Below are 14,258 nucleotides of genomic sequence, written 5' to 3'. Positions count from 1 at the left end.
ACCCATGCCCTCTGACTCAAAATCCAATTCCAAGTTCAGATATTAGGGAATTATTTATACAAACCATTTGAAGGAAACCATAAACTAGAGGAGGTAAGGCTTTTTTTTTGGGGGGGGGGCAATTCTTTCAATTTCAAATAACTTTTTTTACTTCAGATTTGAAGAACCAGTGTGTGAATTTGTAAATGTCCAGGAGCAGCCCTCTCCTCAATAACCTGCTGGTTGATCTCCGTGATGTTCCTGAGGTGCAAGTCAGATCTCCCCTGCATCCCTCAGGCCCCACTTTCACTCAATAAACTCTAGTGGTTCCCTGTCAGCTCCTGGATTAAATATAAAATCTGATGTTTGGTGTTCAAAGCCTTTCATATCCTGTTCTTCTCCCCCTCTGCTGTAACTTTCCAATCTTCTTACACCTTACATCCCAGGAAGTATTCTGAGATCCAGTGACATTGGCCTCTTTTTTTCAGTCTGTTTTCAGTAGTGTCCAACTCTTTGTGACCCCATTTGGGGTTTTCCTGGCAAAGATACAGGAGTGGTTTGTCATTTCCTTCTCCAGCTCATTGGACAGATGAGGAAACTAAGGCAAACAAGGTAAAATGACTTGCCCAGGGTCACACAGCTAGTAAGTGTCTGAGTCTGGATTTGAACTCAGGAGGATGAGTCTTCCTGATACCAGGCCTGATTCCAGCTCTCTATGCACTCTGCCACCTACCTGTCCTTCATATTCTCATTCATTAGCTGAAAAAAATATACAGAACAATACAGCAGAAAGAAGGCTGGATTTGGAGCTGGAGGACCTGGGTAAGAGGACATCGCGGCTCAGTTACTTATTACCCACATGACCTTGGTCACTTTAGCTTTTAGGGTCTTAGTTTTCATCATCAGTAAGAGAGGACTTAACTAGATGCTATCTAATGTCACTTCTGGCTTGAAATTTGATGCCTCAACTTTAATCCCATACAGATTAAAATAAACTCTACAAAGGCATACATACATGCTCTCTAATTAATCTTTAGTAATATCTATGTATATATGTTCACACACATGTATGTGTGTATGTTTGTGTATGTACATCTACATATGTGCAAATATAGACATACATTAGATAGATGATAGATAGATAGATAGACAGATAGATAGATAGATATAGATAAATATAGGGGAGAGAGGGTCTAGAATGTTCTGTCCTCCACTTACTCTTCCAGATTTACTTCTACTTCCCAAGAGACTTTATCATGTCTTCCCCCCACCCCCCCAAAAAAATCTAGGTAAGTTATACCTATATCATTCCTTTTATCTACCAGTCTAGAAATCTTATAAAATAAGGAAATGTCATTAGTCTGGAAAATCCTTTATTAGATAAAGCCATGATGAGGCTTTGTGATCACCATTTCCTAGATATATACCTAGTGACTAAGTGCCTTATACACAGCAGGCAACAGGTAAATATGTTTTGACTCCGTTAGGGTTTACTGATTTTGGGGGCAGAGTTTGAAATCCCTTTCCAGAATGTATGGACTAATACGGAGTTCCACCAACACTGCACTAATGTGACTGTTTTCCCAAATTTGTCAGGGACATCAAGCATACCTAGAAGTTCTTTTTTTTCATTAAATTAAATTGATTAAATTAAATTTCATATAATTGAATTATTGCTTTAAATTGGCACCATCTTTATCTATAGAACTCAATCTATTCCTATTTTATGCTATTTTTATAAGTAGGTTAATTTTGCTTAGAAGAGACAAACTGTGATCTTGTGTTGTCCGTGAAAAGACTTAGAGCTAATTGAATTGTCTAAGGATGCATGCATTCCAGCCCGAGTCATAATCCTCTAAGTCAAAAGGGCCAGCATGTTTCTCCTCTCAGGAATGATGTGGCAGAAGACAACAGAATCCCTTATGTATTCTGAGATGAGGGGACTCTGGCCACTTCAGCACATCCTCCTTGATATTCAAGATGAGGTTGCTTCACCTATCAAGCAAGCTGTGAGGGTGAAGACTGGTTTGTAAGCATCCTTGCCGCATCACAGGGCAGATGTTGTCACCTGGTCTTTGGTAGCTCATGTGGGGGTCAGGGGGTGGGGTCTTGGAAGGCAGATTGAGGCCAATAGGATGGCTGCCTGACTCTCCCATTTGCTACTGTTTGTGCTGCATGAAGGAATGGGGGAATATCCAGCATTCTTGCGAGCACAGCTGTTCAGGGCCCTTGCTCTGCTCAGTGCACAAGGCCTGGCAGCTTCTGTGCTGTCTCCCAGGGTCTCATTTGCCTGGCCTGATCATTCTCCATCCTATTCCAGCTGGCCATGTTTTTAAATCTACCGCTTCAAGAGCTTACATTCTCACTAGAATAATAGTACATCTTCACATGTACTGCTTCAAGGCCTCCTCACTTCTTTAGCTTAATCATGTCAAAGGGGACAATTCTGTCTCAGTGAACACAAAATGCATTAACAACGCCACATCCCTCATGTGCTCCTCTAGGAAATATACTTTACCTTTCAACTCGGGGCTGTGAACCTGCATTCTTTGCAAATGCAGGTTTAGCGGAATGAATTCTAATGTCTTCTCCCCTTTGCTGCAGCTTGATCTGAAGGAAGACCCTGGAAAAGAAACTACTTTAAGTATCATTAAGTATAGTCCAACATCTGTGCAAGCCAATGAGAGACAAACACATCTGGATTTTTTTTCAAGCTTGTGAAATGATGAAGGCACAGAAATCCTAAAAACCACACTTCTGCTTGCAGCCACAGAATTATATTTGGCTCACGAGACAAATGAATTTTGTAAGGTTTGCTTTAGGTAGTAGGCACAATGCTTAAAACGCTGAAAGAAGACTATCATGTGCTAGAAATTATGTCTTACTTTACATATATAAATATTTATAGAGCTATAGAAATAGATAGCATAATGTATGTTTACATGTTCTAAAGGCACAGAAAATGGGAGAAAGCACAATTAATTTAAATTGTACAATTAGATAACAGCAAAGTTTTCCCTTCCTATGATTCACCAATGGTAACAACACAAATGTTTTAAAGGGGAAAGTGTTCATCTAAACAAAAAATAGAACAAAATGAAAGACGTATTATGAGTATTTTTATTTAGATATATACTGGTTTACATAGCAACAAAGGATTTGTAAGATCATAACACAATGTAGTTAGAACCAGAGATGACTTTAGAGTCTATCTAGTCAAACTTTATATTCAGTTGATGAAAAAAGCCCATCATAGCTTGCCCATACATATATAAACAAAGAAAGTAACTGAAGTAGGCGTTTACATCATGCTAAGCTGCATATGTGTACACAGACACACACACAGACACACACCCCCAAAACCCAATTTCTGCACGTAGATGTTTAAAAGTTGTATCTGTTAATAAATTAACCACTTTTGCAAAAAAAAAATGTAAGGGGAAAATAAAAATGACTACTCTTTCTCTAAAGGGCTTTTGAGGCACTCTACAAAGGACTTTGTTTACAATAGCCTATGAACGAGTAGTGTAACACTATTTGAGAAAGTCTAGTTATTATAACTTCATTTCACAGATTGGGAAACAGGCTCAGAATTTGAGGGTCACATAGCTTTAATTTTTAAACCTAGGATTGTTCTTAATTCTGTTATCTTGACTCCAAGCCTGGGACATTTTCACATCAGCTTCTTGGAACAATTCCTACTTTCCTTCAAAGCTCAGCTGAGGTTTCTCCTCGTACAGTAAAACTTTTCTATTTCCCTAAATTATTTGTGTTTTCTGCCTCCTGAAACAGCCTTGTATAGCTTTGCACATACTTTGTATTTACTTACTAGTATGTGAGTTGTGTATCCACAATGGAATATAAGTTTCTTGAGTGAAAGGTCTGGTTGGGTTTTGCCTTTGAATCGTGAGGGCCTAGCCGAGTAGCCACTTAATCAATATTTGTTGAATTAAATTGAATTTCATGATGCTCACCAGATGGTAATTTACAATTTGCAGTGAAAAAAGGTTAAGGCCTCACCCAAAAGTTGAGAAACAGATGAGAATTATTAATAATTAATCTTAATGAGAGATAACCAAGACTTGGTATCGGAAGGTATGACATTTAGTCCCATTAATACATTGTTTTGTTTTAAGAAGGTAAGTATATAAAATTAATAGTTAATTAATATTAATTAGCATTAATAGTCAATTAATTAACATTAATAATTAATATTAATAGTTCCTGCCAACTAATAATGCCATACAGATTCTGCAAGTTGCCTTTCTTCTAGAGTAAGCTAAAAATGCTTATGAAGATACATGGCTCTTAGGGAATGGTTACTTTTACCCTGATTTCTAGAATGTTAGAACTAAAATGAACTTTAAAAATAATCTAGTTCAATCTGTTCCTGCCTTTTGAGACAAGGGATCTGAGGCCTAGAGAAGTGAACTGCTTGCCCCAAGGTCACAAAGCTAGTTAGTGGTAGGACTTCACTGGATCCAGGGACAGTATTGGAGTACTGGTCTAAGTTCACTTGTTTCCATTGGATACCAAAAATCTAATGCTCTCCAGAATCCTGTGAGGAGACTTCAAATCTTCCTTAGCTGTCAATTAGCTCTGACAGAAGACTATAGCCCATATCTAACTCCTCCTAAATTTCTTCTTCAAGAAAGATTTAGGGGCAGCTAGGTGGTGCAGTGAGTACAGCACAGGCCCTGGAGTCAGGAGGACATGAGTCCAAATCCAGCCTCAGGCACTTGACACACTTGCTAGCTGTGTGACCTTGGGCAAGTCACTTAACCCAATTGCCCTGCCTTCCCCCCTGCAAAAAAAAAGAAGGCTATAGGCCATCCCAGTCAGAAAGAACAAACACTTTTGTTGTTTCCTTCCCCTTCTGTTTCTTCTGTAGTCATTCATACTGTTTCTTACTTCCTATGACATGTGAGCTTGTCATTCCACTGACTAGATAGAGAGACTAGTTGCAAACCTGTTTGCTTCCCAAGTTCGGTCAGAATATCCTGGTATGTGTTCACCATTTGTTCACAGTGAGCAAGAACGTTTTTGCGTAGATTGTCCCAGTGTGGTGCAAGCTCACCAAGATCCTTTAGCTCCTGGTTTCTATTTCAGAAGGGGAGAAAAAAGAAAATATTCTTTTAAGAAACAAACTCCTAGAAGAAAAAGAACAACAAAAAAAACCTAGGAAAAATGAACTAGTGAGGTTTGGCAAATACTCAACATTGGCTTAATACCATATTTCCCCATGTATAAGATGTACCCTTTTTTGAAAAATTTAGGGTCTAAAAACTGGGTGTGTATTTTTTTTACTTGTATTTCCCACTTTTTTGCACTTGTTTTTGCGCTCATTGTTGTAGATTTTTTTACTTGCATTTCCTGCCTTTTCATGCTTGTTGTCTTTGCACTCAGTGTTTCACATTTGTTACCAGTATATTAGTATATTACGTTTTGCCACGTTCTGCCCAGAAATGGCCCAGAACAGATTTTCGTACAGTCCTGAATTCAAGTTAAAAGTGATCCAGTTTGCAAAAGTGAATTGAAATCGTGCTGCTGAACATTAAGTTTGGTCCTCCTTCAACTGAGAAAACAATCCGAGACTGGCTACGGGAAGAAGAAACCCTACTGAAAACACCATGGCCAAAGAAGGCCATGAGAGGAAAGTCAGCAAAATGGCCTGACTTAGAAAGGGAATTGAAGATATGGATTGAAGAGCAAAGGGCAATTGGAATTCCTATGTCCACAAAGATGGTTCAGCATGAGGCAAGAAGAATTGCTGATGAAAAAGAAGTTACTGATTTCAAAGGAGGACACAATTGGTGCTTCAGGTTCATGAAGCGGAATGGACTAAGCATGTATACATGTACCAGACTTGCCCAAAAGATGCCTGAAAGCTATGAGCAGATGAATAAAGCTTGAGTTGAATAACTTTATGTAATACATTTTTTTTTCAAATTTCAGGCCCCAAAATTAAGGTGCATGTCATACGTGGGAAATACGGTACTTTATTTTTTTTTTTAAATAAAAACAGTGATTGGATGGAATTAATACTACAATGTTATTAGCATCAATCCCACCCAGGACTAGTTTCTGAAGTAGGAAATGGGAGAAATACTAGGAGAAATACTTGGTGATGTTCCAGTTACTTGCTACCTTCGATGACTCTGAGTAAATCACTTAACTTCTCTTAACTTCTTCTCCATTTCCTTATCTGTAAAATGTGGGTAATAACTGATACTTCTGCCTATTTATTCTGAAGAGCAAAAGTGATAATGTATATAGAACTCCTAAACTATCTAAATATTCATAATAACTATTATTATTACAGAGAGCATTTACATAAGGCTTTCAGTTCCCTGATTTTGTCCCTTATCTTACAAAATATTGAAAATACTTTGGGAGAGAGATGGAGGTGTGTCTGGAAAAGTGGGCTGGTAGCAAAATGAGAGTAAGAGAAAACAGAAAACCTAGAAGGCTCCATGGCACCTATAGAATGGAATGAGATCTAAAGGAAGGCCACAGCATGTGATTGATGCTCTGATAGAAAATTCTTTGAAAGATGTAGACAAGCATACAGCAGGATGAGAAGCACGGATGAGTTTGGATCTTTACCATTGGAAGGAATACTTCCACGAATGACTTCACAGAGCCACTGACTTGTATGAATGGTTAAATTTAAAGTAGTATGAACACATACTCATAGCTTCAGTACAAAGAGCTTAAGTTATATGATTTTTTCGTACAATCTATCTTATCTCCATCTTTTAACCAAGACTGAAGCATACTCATTTGAGATATAAGAGGAAGAACACAGGCCTTAGGTTAAGATCTGAATTTATGGCCAAAGGTGATCAGCTGGGTTGAGGCTGGGAACATAATTGTCTCTCCAAGCCTCTCTGTTTCTTCATTGGTAAAATGGGGTTAATAAGATTTCTACTACTTATACATATCAATGAATTACTGTAAAAATGCCAAGTTGATGATGAGTTGCTCAAACATAGGCCAGTAGTTCTTGAACCATAGAGCCTATATTTTGCAAGTTGGTAGGAGGACCTGTCAGAACTTACCCTGAGTTGTGTGACAAATGAAAAACCTCAAGAGACAAAGTTTCTTGGCAACTAATAATCAATTTATTAATTAGGCTAGTTAATAATCAATGAATTGATGGTCAGTGACTTCTCCCAGAAAAATAAAGACAAAAATATGGTGAGCCTGAAAGCCTTAAATATTTTGTGAAAATCAACTCTAATTGATAGACATTTAATGAGGAAGTGGGCTAGAAGTCTTTAGCTCCTCTTGCTGAGAACATGGCTTGATCACTGCCTCCAGCAATCTAGAAGGGGGAATGCATCACCAACTAGAGGGGTCTAGATGGAGGTCAGGAGCTGGGTCACCTAGTGGTACAACTGTTCTCCTTGGGTCAAGAACATGCCCAAACTAGATTCTATTTACATTCTCAATATGTTGGCATGTGCCTGGTATATTAGGATTAAACTCATCAATCAGTCTCATCCTTCAGAGACTAATTTTTTTTTAACAGAGGCCAGGCCTTAAATGAGGAAATAAAAGGAGAAAAGCCTGGATTCTAATTTAATAATTTGTTATAATGTAATAGAAATTATTTTTTTCAGTTGCCATTATTTTTAAGAAGCCAGTGTCAACTAAAGCACAATGAGATATCAGAGTAGGGCTTTATGGAAGAAATGAGACATCTATACATTGAAAAAGAAAAATAAAACATTTTGTGTCACTAATGGGTTTGACAAAGTTATCCTATATCTAATGTCACCTTCCACCAAAAGGACAATTTAATTAGAGATTTTAAGATTAGAGATTAAAAGATTTTACGCTTGTACTATGTTATTTCTTCATCAAAAGAAATTCTTAATCATGCCACTTAAACCTTCAATATTATTTATGATCCTAATTTAAACCATTTATCTAGTTGATGCCAATTAACTAAAATTCAAATTTGATTTATGGTGGTCCGGGCTCTCATATGCCACCTTGTTTGTGTTTTTGTTCTAAATCATTCCCCAGCAGCAGCTCCATGAGATCTGTATGACCAATAACGATGAGATGTCTTTGCTGCTTGGATACATGTTCAATACCAAAGTCATAGATTCATGACTTTTAAAATAAAATGTTTTGTGTTGCGTATGAGAATCTTAGCTGATGCCCAAAAAGTTCCAACTTATGGAAGAAGTATGGCAAAAACAAACAAATGAAACAAAACAAAAACCAACGGATCTCATCAAGAACATGTATTGCTGAAGATGGATGTAGGCAACTCATACAACAGAGCAAGCGACAAGACATGTTTTACTAATATCTACCAAATATTCAAAGAACAAGAGGAAGACCTCTGCTGCACTGAGTGGATCCTCTGTGCAAGATTTATAGGACGACATGGATAAAGGGGTGAGGAATAATAAACACATCAAGGAAATCACGGATCTCCTTGGCAGTATAACCAAAAAACATGACTGGCTTTCAAATATTCAAAAACATCTTTGTTGCTCCTCTCGAAGGAATTTGAGTTTTCATTGTGACATCTTTTGTCTAATGGGAAGGTAGGTGGAAGAGTGGACAGAGCTTGTGGGGTCAGGAAGACTGAGCTCAAACCTAGCTGGACAATCACTAGTCATGTGACCCTGAGCAAGACACTTAACCTCCGTCTGCCTCGATTTCCTAATCTGTAAAATGGGGATAATAAGAGCACCTATCAATTGTGAGGAACAAATAATATTTGTAAAGTGCTTAACCTAGCACCTGGCACATAATAAGTGCTCTAAAAAAGTTATTATTATTTTTGATAGCCTTATGTTGGTTAACCAGCAACTACTTACTTTCCTAATTAAATGACTTAATTTCTTACTCATATGCCTCTTTCTCTAGGTTGACTTAGGAGTCAGAAAAAGGCCTTGGAGCTTGGGGTGGTGGTGGTATAGATTCCTGGGTGATGAGGGCTAAAGGGATACTAGAAAGTATCCTTTCCTCATTAAGTCCAAAAGAACCTGTATAATGATGTGAGATGTACTCACAGAGAGGTGTCATCAGAGTATTTATATGCGAAAGGTTTATTTTATAACTACGGTAAAAAATCTGCCTAAATTCTCAACAAAGAAATGACTGACAGTTTTACATTTGAGAACATAACAGCATCCTCATTCACACTATTCTAAGAGACCTGAGGATGTACTATAGTTCCTTCTCTAAAACATGGGAATTTAATCCTTACCCCATGAATTTAAGCTCAACACGTTTCTCAACATCTTCAATATTTAACCTGCCTTCTTCACCACCATGATCCGCAGAACTCATCCTATTCCTTTAGGCAAATCAACAAGTTGCCAACAAGAATTATTAAGCATTTACTATGTGTCAAGCATTGCGCTAAGCTGAGGATACAAAGAAACCCAAAAACAGATCCCTATCCTTAAGAAAGAAGCTCAAATTTGAATGGAAGAGAAAATATGTAAATAACTAGGTATATAAAAGATCTACACGGCGTAAACTAAGAATGATTTCTGAGAGAACATGTTAGCTTTGAGGGGGACACGGAAAGGCTTTTTGAAGTAGGGTGGATTTTAGCCGAGATTTGAAGAGAGCAAGAGAAGCCAGGATGCAGGAGTAGGGGCAGTGGGTGGGGGCGGGGAGAACATTTCAGGGAGGGAGGACAGCCAGTGAAGATGTTGAGAGCTGAGAGGTCGAGTGTTTTGTTCAAGGAACAGCAAAAAAAGGTCAGTGTCTCCAGACTGTAGACAATACGTTGGGAAGTGAACGGTGATAAAACTGGAAAGGTATGAAGGAGTCAGGTTATGAGGGGCTTTGAAAGCCTAGAGATGGAGCAACTAGGTGGCACAGTGGATAGAGCACTGACCCTGGAGTCAGGGGGATGTGAGTTCAAGTGCAACTTCAGACAATTTATAAGCTGTGTGACCCTGGGCAAATTAAATTACCTAACCCTGATTTCAAAATAAATAAATAAAAAGCCTAGGGACAATGAGAGTGGACCACAAACGGGAGACAGAACTACTCAACTCTCACTTTCTTCTTCATTAAGTAAATTTGGTTTGGAAAGGACAGAATGGAAATGTCTAATAGCAAGGTGAAAGCCAACTAAAACCATGTTAAGTACATTATAGAAAGGACTTTTTGTTCAGATATAGATTGTACTAAGTGGCCTTCCAACTCTGAGGTTCTGAAGTCCCATGCTTCTTCCTCTCTCCTCTCCCAACATTCCCTTGTACATACTGACCTTCAACAACAAGAAACAAACAAAAATCATATGAAGCCGATGGTGCATTCACTTCAGGTTCCAGAAATGTGTCTTACTATTCCTGTTGTGCCAATATTTCAGGTTATTAATCTTTTTTCCTCTCTTGCTTTCTTCACAACCAATGCCTATGATTCCACAAATTCACCATCAAAGGAGTACAGCAGTTATATACTAGACACAGAATGTGTCAGCTCAAAATACAGAAGCTAAGGAATCTACAGTTTAGGCAATTGAGAAAAAAATAATGTTAGCATTGTGTGATGTGAATTTCATATAAAGCACTATGTGTGCCAAGACATACACTTGTGCTTGTTGCATTGAGGGAAAGGGAAAAGAATATATAGTGCTGAGTGTTTTATAAATAGTATCTCACATGATCACAAGGGTTTCTCTTTATTATAGAAAGGATAACAAACACATTGTAAGTTCTTCATTGAGATCCAGGGATGTACCCTTAAGCTTTCCCTGTTTCCTCTAAGCTTTTAACACAATGTTTTGCAGAGCAGGTAATCAGTGAACTTGTGAGACTGTTAATGTACTTAATTTGGAAACAGTTTGCACTGTGGATACCAAATGTTCAGAAAATTCAGAAACTTAACAAACATTTAGTTAAGTCTTAAGTGTAAGGCAGAGGTGAACTGGTGTAGTGTTTAGAGGGCAGGCCTAAAATATCCCTCTTTTTTAAATAATGAAAGAAATATCGCCCTCCCCACAGCCCTCTCCTGAAGCAGCTAGGTGTTATAATGGATAGTTACTAGCTTTGTGACCCAGGGAAAGTCACCTTTTGTGCCATTCAAAGCCCAGTTTAGGTTCTCCGTGAAGGCTACCCTGATCTCTCCAATGAATTTGGTTAAATTTAGCAGACATTTATTAAATACACATGTACAAGTCAGATGGGCAGCGAGGTCGTTCAGGGGAAGAAGTGCCAGTCTTTGCCTCAGGAAGACTAACTGTCACGAGTTCAAATCCAACCTCAGACACCTGCTAGCTGTGTGACCCTGGGCAAGTCACTCAACCTGTTTGCCTCAGTTCCTCATCTATAAAAATGAGTTGGAGAAGGATAGGGCAAACCATCCCAGCATTTTTGCCAAGAAAACCCCAAATGGGGTCACGAAGAATTCGACATGACTGAAATGACACAACAACAAACCCAGTGGCACCACTAAATAATAATATAAGACTGATGGGGAAGAGGTACAGGAGGAATAACACACTCTTAGGACCATAAATTGTAGCTCAGAGACAGACAGAATTTTAGAAGCTATCTAGTCAATAGAAGCATCAGCAGTCTTCTTGAATCAGGGACATGAATTCTCTTTCCATGAATGAATCTGGCTATATGTGCCCCTATGTATGGATCCCTCTACGATAAGTCCTAGCCATACCTTTATCTTCCTTGTGTTCCTGTCCATGTATATTCCCTGTACACACACGCACGCACGCACGCACGCACATATATTTGAGGTAAAGAATATCGCAGGACTACATTTTCAATGTATTTCATTAAGTGGTTTTGTAATTGTCTCCTCTGGTTGAATGCGAACTATGCTAACTCTAAACAGATGGGTGGGGGGAGGGGGGATTGTCAACCTATTTTTTCTTTTCTTTTAGATTTATTTAGGTCCACAGAATGTATTGAGCTTGGGGCAGTCATTCTCTTGGGGATATGTCCTGAGAGTTCAGGGGATGCCTTCAGGCATTAGTCATATACTTCATGTATATGCTTTGCTCTTCATAGCAAAATTATATGCTTCATTCAGACAGGTACTATGTTTATGTGCTTCTCTTGCAATGCGGTCAGAGGGCAGAACAATACTATACACATATTGGGTGATCAGTAGATATTAATTGAATTACTGGAGAGGCAAGAAGAACTAGATGACTGATATTGTTGGTATTAACTCTCACTTAGGATACATTTTAAAGATCATGAAATGCTTTTCTCAAAAGGACCTCATTCGGTAGGACGATTTCTTTGAGTAATATTGCATGAAAAATTATTTTGCGTAAGGAGATGAATGAATGAATGAACAAATGAACAAATAATTAAAATAGATATTTTGACAGAAAGATAGAGAGAGATGGTAGATAGGTAGGTAGGTAGATAGATAGATAAATAGATAGATAGAGGGATAGATAGATAAAGGGAAACCATTTGTTAAGCATTTACTATGTGGAAGGCACTGTGCTAAGTTCTGGGGTTATAAATTGAAAAATAAGGACAGTCTGTTCTCAAGGAGCTCACATTCTAATAAATAGCCTAGACCTATGGAATTTATAGATAGAACATACAGAGAGGTAGATAAGGGCTAAATATTAAGGAAATTACCATCCTAATTTTTCAGATGAGGAATTCTGAGAAGTTGTGTGACTTGTCCATAGTTACAGAGCAAATAACTGTTGGAATAGTGAATTGAAACCAGACCTCGCCAACTGCAATTCCTGCAATGATTCTCCAACATTCTATTGTCCTTTATCTGTGACTTTTTTTATGCTGTTCAGTCACGTCTAACTCTTCTTGACCCCATTTGGGTGTTTGTCTGTTTTTGGCAGAGACTCTGGAGATGTTTGCCATTTCCTTCTCCAACTCATTTTATAAAGGAAGAAACTGAAACGAACAGGGTTAAGTGACTTGTCCAAGGTCACACAGCTAGCAAGGGTCTGAGGCTGGATTTGAACTCAGGTCTTCCTGACTCTAGGCCTGGCTCTCTATCTACTGTGCCACCCAGCTGCTCCAACTTTCTTATGACACATTCTATTCTTCCTTGTCCTGTGTGTCTTTTCTCCTTTCCCTAGATTGTAACCTCCTTGAAGGCAGAGACTGTGGCTTATTCATTTTGATGTCCCCCCGCCAGCTCTTAGCAGAGGGCATAAGTAAGGGAGGCAATCAACAGTTATAAACTGAACTGAACTGAAAAATGGAATAATTCAGAGCCTGGAGAGGTGGTAACAGTAATATGATTAGGTCTAGGAGAGGAAAATAAGAAAAGAGGAAAAATAAAGCAGAAGCATTGTGGAATAGTGCAGAAATACACTTCAAATTCTGGATAACCTATACATAATAACTTGTGGCAACTTGCCAGTTGGCAAGAAAATTCAGCAGATCAACTGAATTATAACAGAGAGCTAGATTATCCCACAGTTCCATAACTTTCCTTTCCCTAATTTCTAGAATTTTAGGGATAGAAGAGGGCAGCAAAGTAGCACAGTGGATAGAGTCCTGGGCCTGGAGTCAAGAAGACCCATCTTCCTGAGATCAAATCTGGCCTCAGATGCTTACTGGCTATGTGGCCCTGGGTAAGTCAAGTATCCCTGTTTGCCTCAGTTTCTTCAGTTATAAAATGAACTGGACAAGGAAATGGTAAACCACTGAGTATCTCCACCAAGAAAACCCCAAATGGGGTCACAGAGAGTCAGACACGATTGACTGACAACAAAAAGGATTGAAGAGACCTCAGAGGTGATCTAATCTGATCACTAGCCAAAGCATGAATCTCTTCTAAGACAGTTCCAAAAGGAACCACATCGCTTCTCTTGGATCAGCCTCTACAATGATGGGAAATAAAGACAAAACAGAATGAATAAAGAGCTATACTCAATTCAAATCCCACCTTGGATATTTATCAATGATGTGGCCCTAGTCAATTCCCTTAATCTCTCAGCTCTCTAGGCAAGTCTCCAAGACTTTCCATGGCAGAAGAGTTGCTGATATGCACTGGCTGAGAAAGATTTCTCACCAGGAAGCTTCCCACACCAATGAAATCACAGATTTTGGGGGAAAACAAAACAAAATAAAAAGCAACAAAAACAAATGATGGGATTTTCACGATCCCCCGAAGGAGCCCTCTCCATTTTTGGACAAACGCTATGGATAGGAAGGTTTTCTTCATACTGGGCTCCGATTTTCCTTTGCCAATTCTACCATCTAATTCTAGTTCTGCCTTGTGACATCACAGAAGTCTGGCCCCTCATTATGTAACAATTTCTTATGTGACAATACTTC

At 38.6% G+C, this 14,258-nt stretch overlaps 1 protein-coding gene across 3 annotated transcripts in view; it reads right to left on the bottom strand.

Annotated features, from left to right (window-relative positions):
- The window catches only part of INPP4B (inositol polyphosphate-4-phosphatase type II B), a 471,298-nt gene that overhangs the window by 215,915 nt on the left and 241,125 nt on the right, over nt 1-14,258 (bottom strand). For all 3 annotated transcript variants that reach the window (XM_036763284.1, XM_036763286.1, XM_036763285.1), the window contains exons 10-11: nt 4,949-5,079; nt 2,498-2,602 (exon numbers count right to left, since the gene is read on the bottom strand). In XM_036763284.1, the coding sequence (XP_036619179.1) occupies nt 2,498-2,602; nt 4,949-5,079 (236 nt within the window). The remainder of the gene's footprint in view (nt 1-2,497; nt 2,603-4,948; nt 5,080-14,258) is intronic.

The sequence above is a fragment of the Trichosurus vulpecula genome, chromosome 6 (assembly GCF_011100635.1).
Source record: "Trichosurus vulpecula isolate mTriVul1 chromosome 6, mTriVul1.pri, whole genome shotgun sequence".
NCBI classification, from domain to species: Eukaryota; Metazoa; Chordata; class Mammalia; order Diprotodontia; family Phalangeridae; genus Trichosurus; species Trichosurus vulpecula.
Note: the sequence above shows the minus strand (reverse complement) of the source record. Positions and strands in the feature narration are given on the sequence as shown.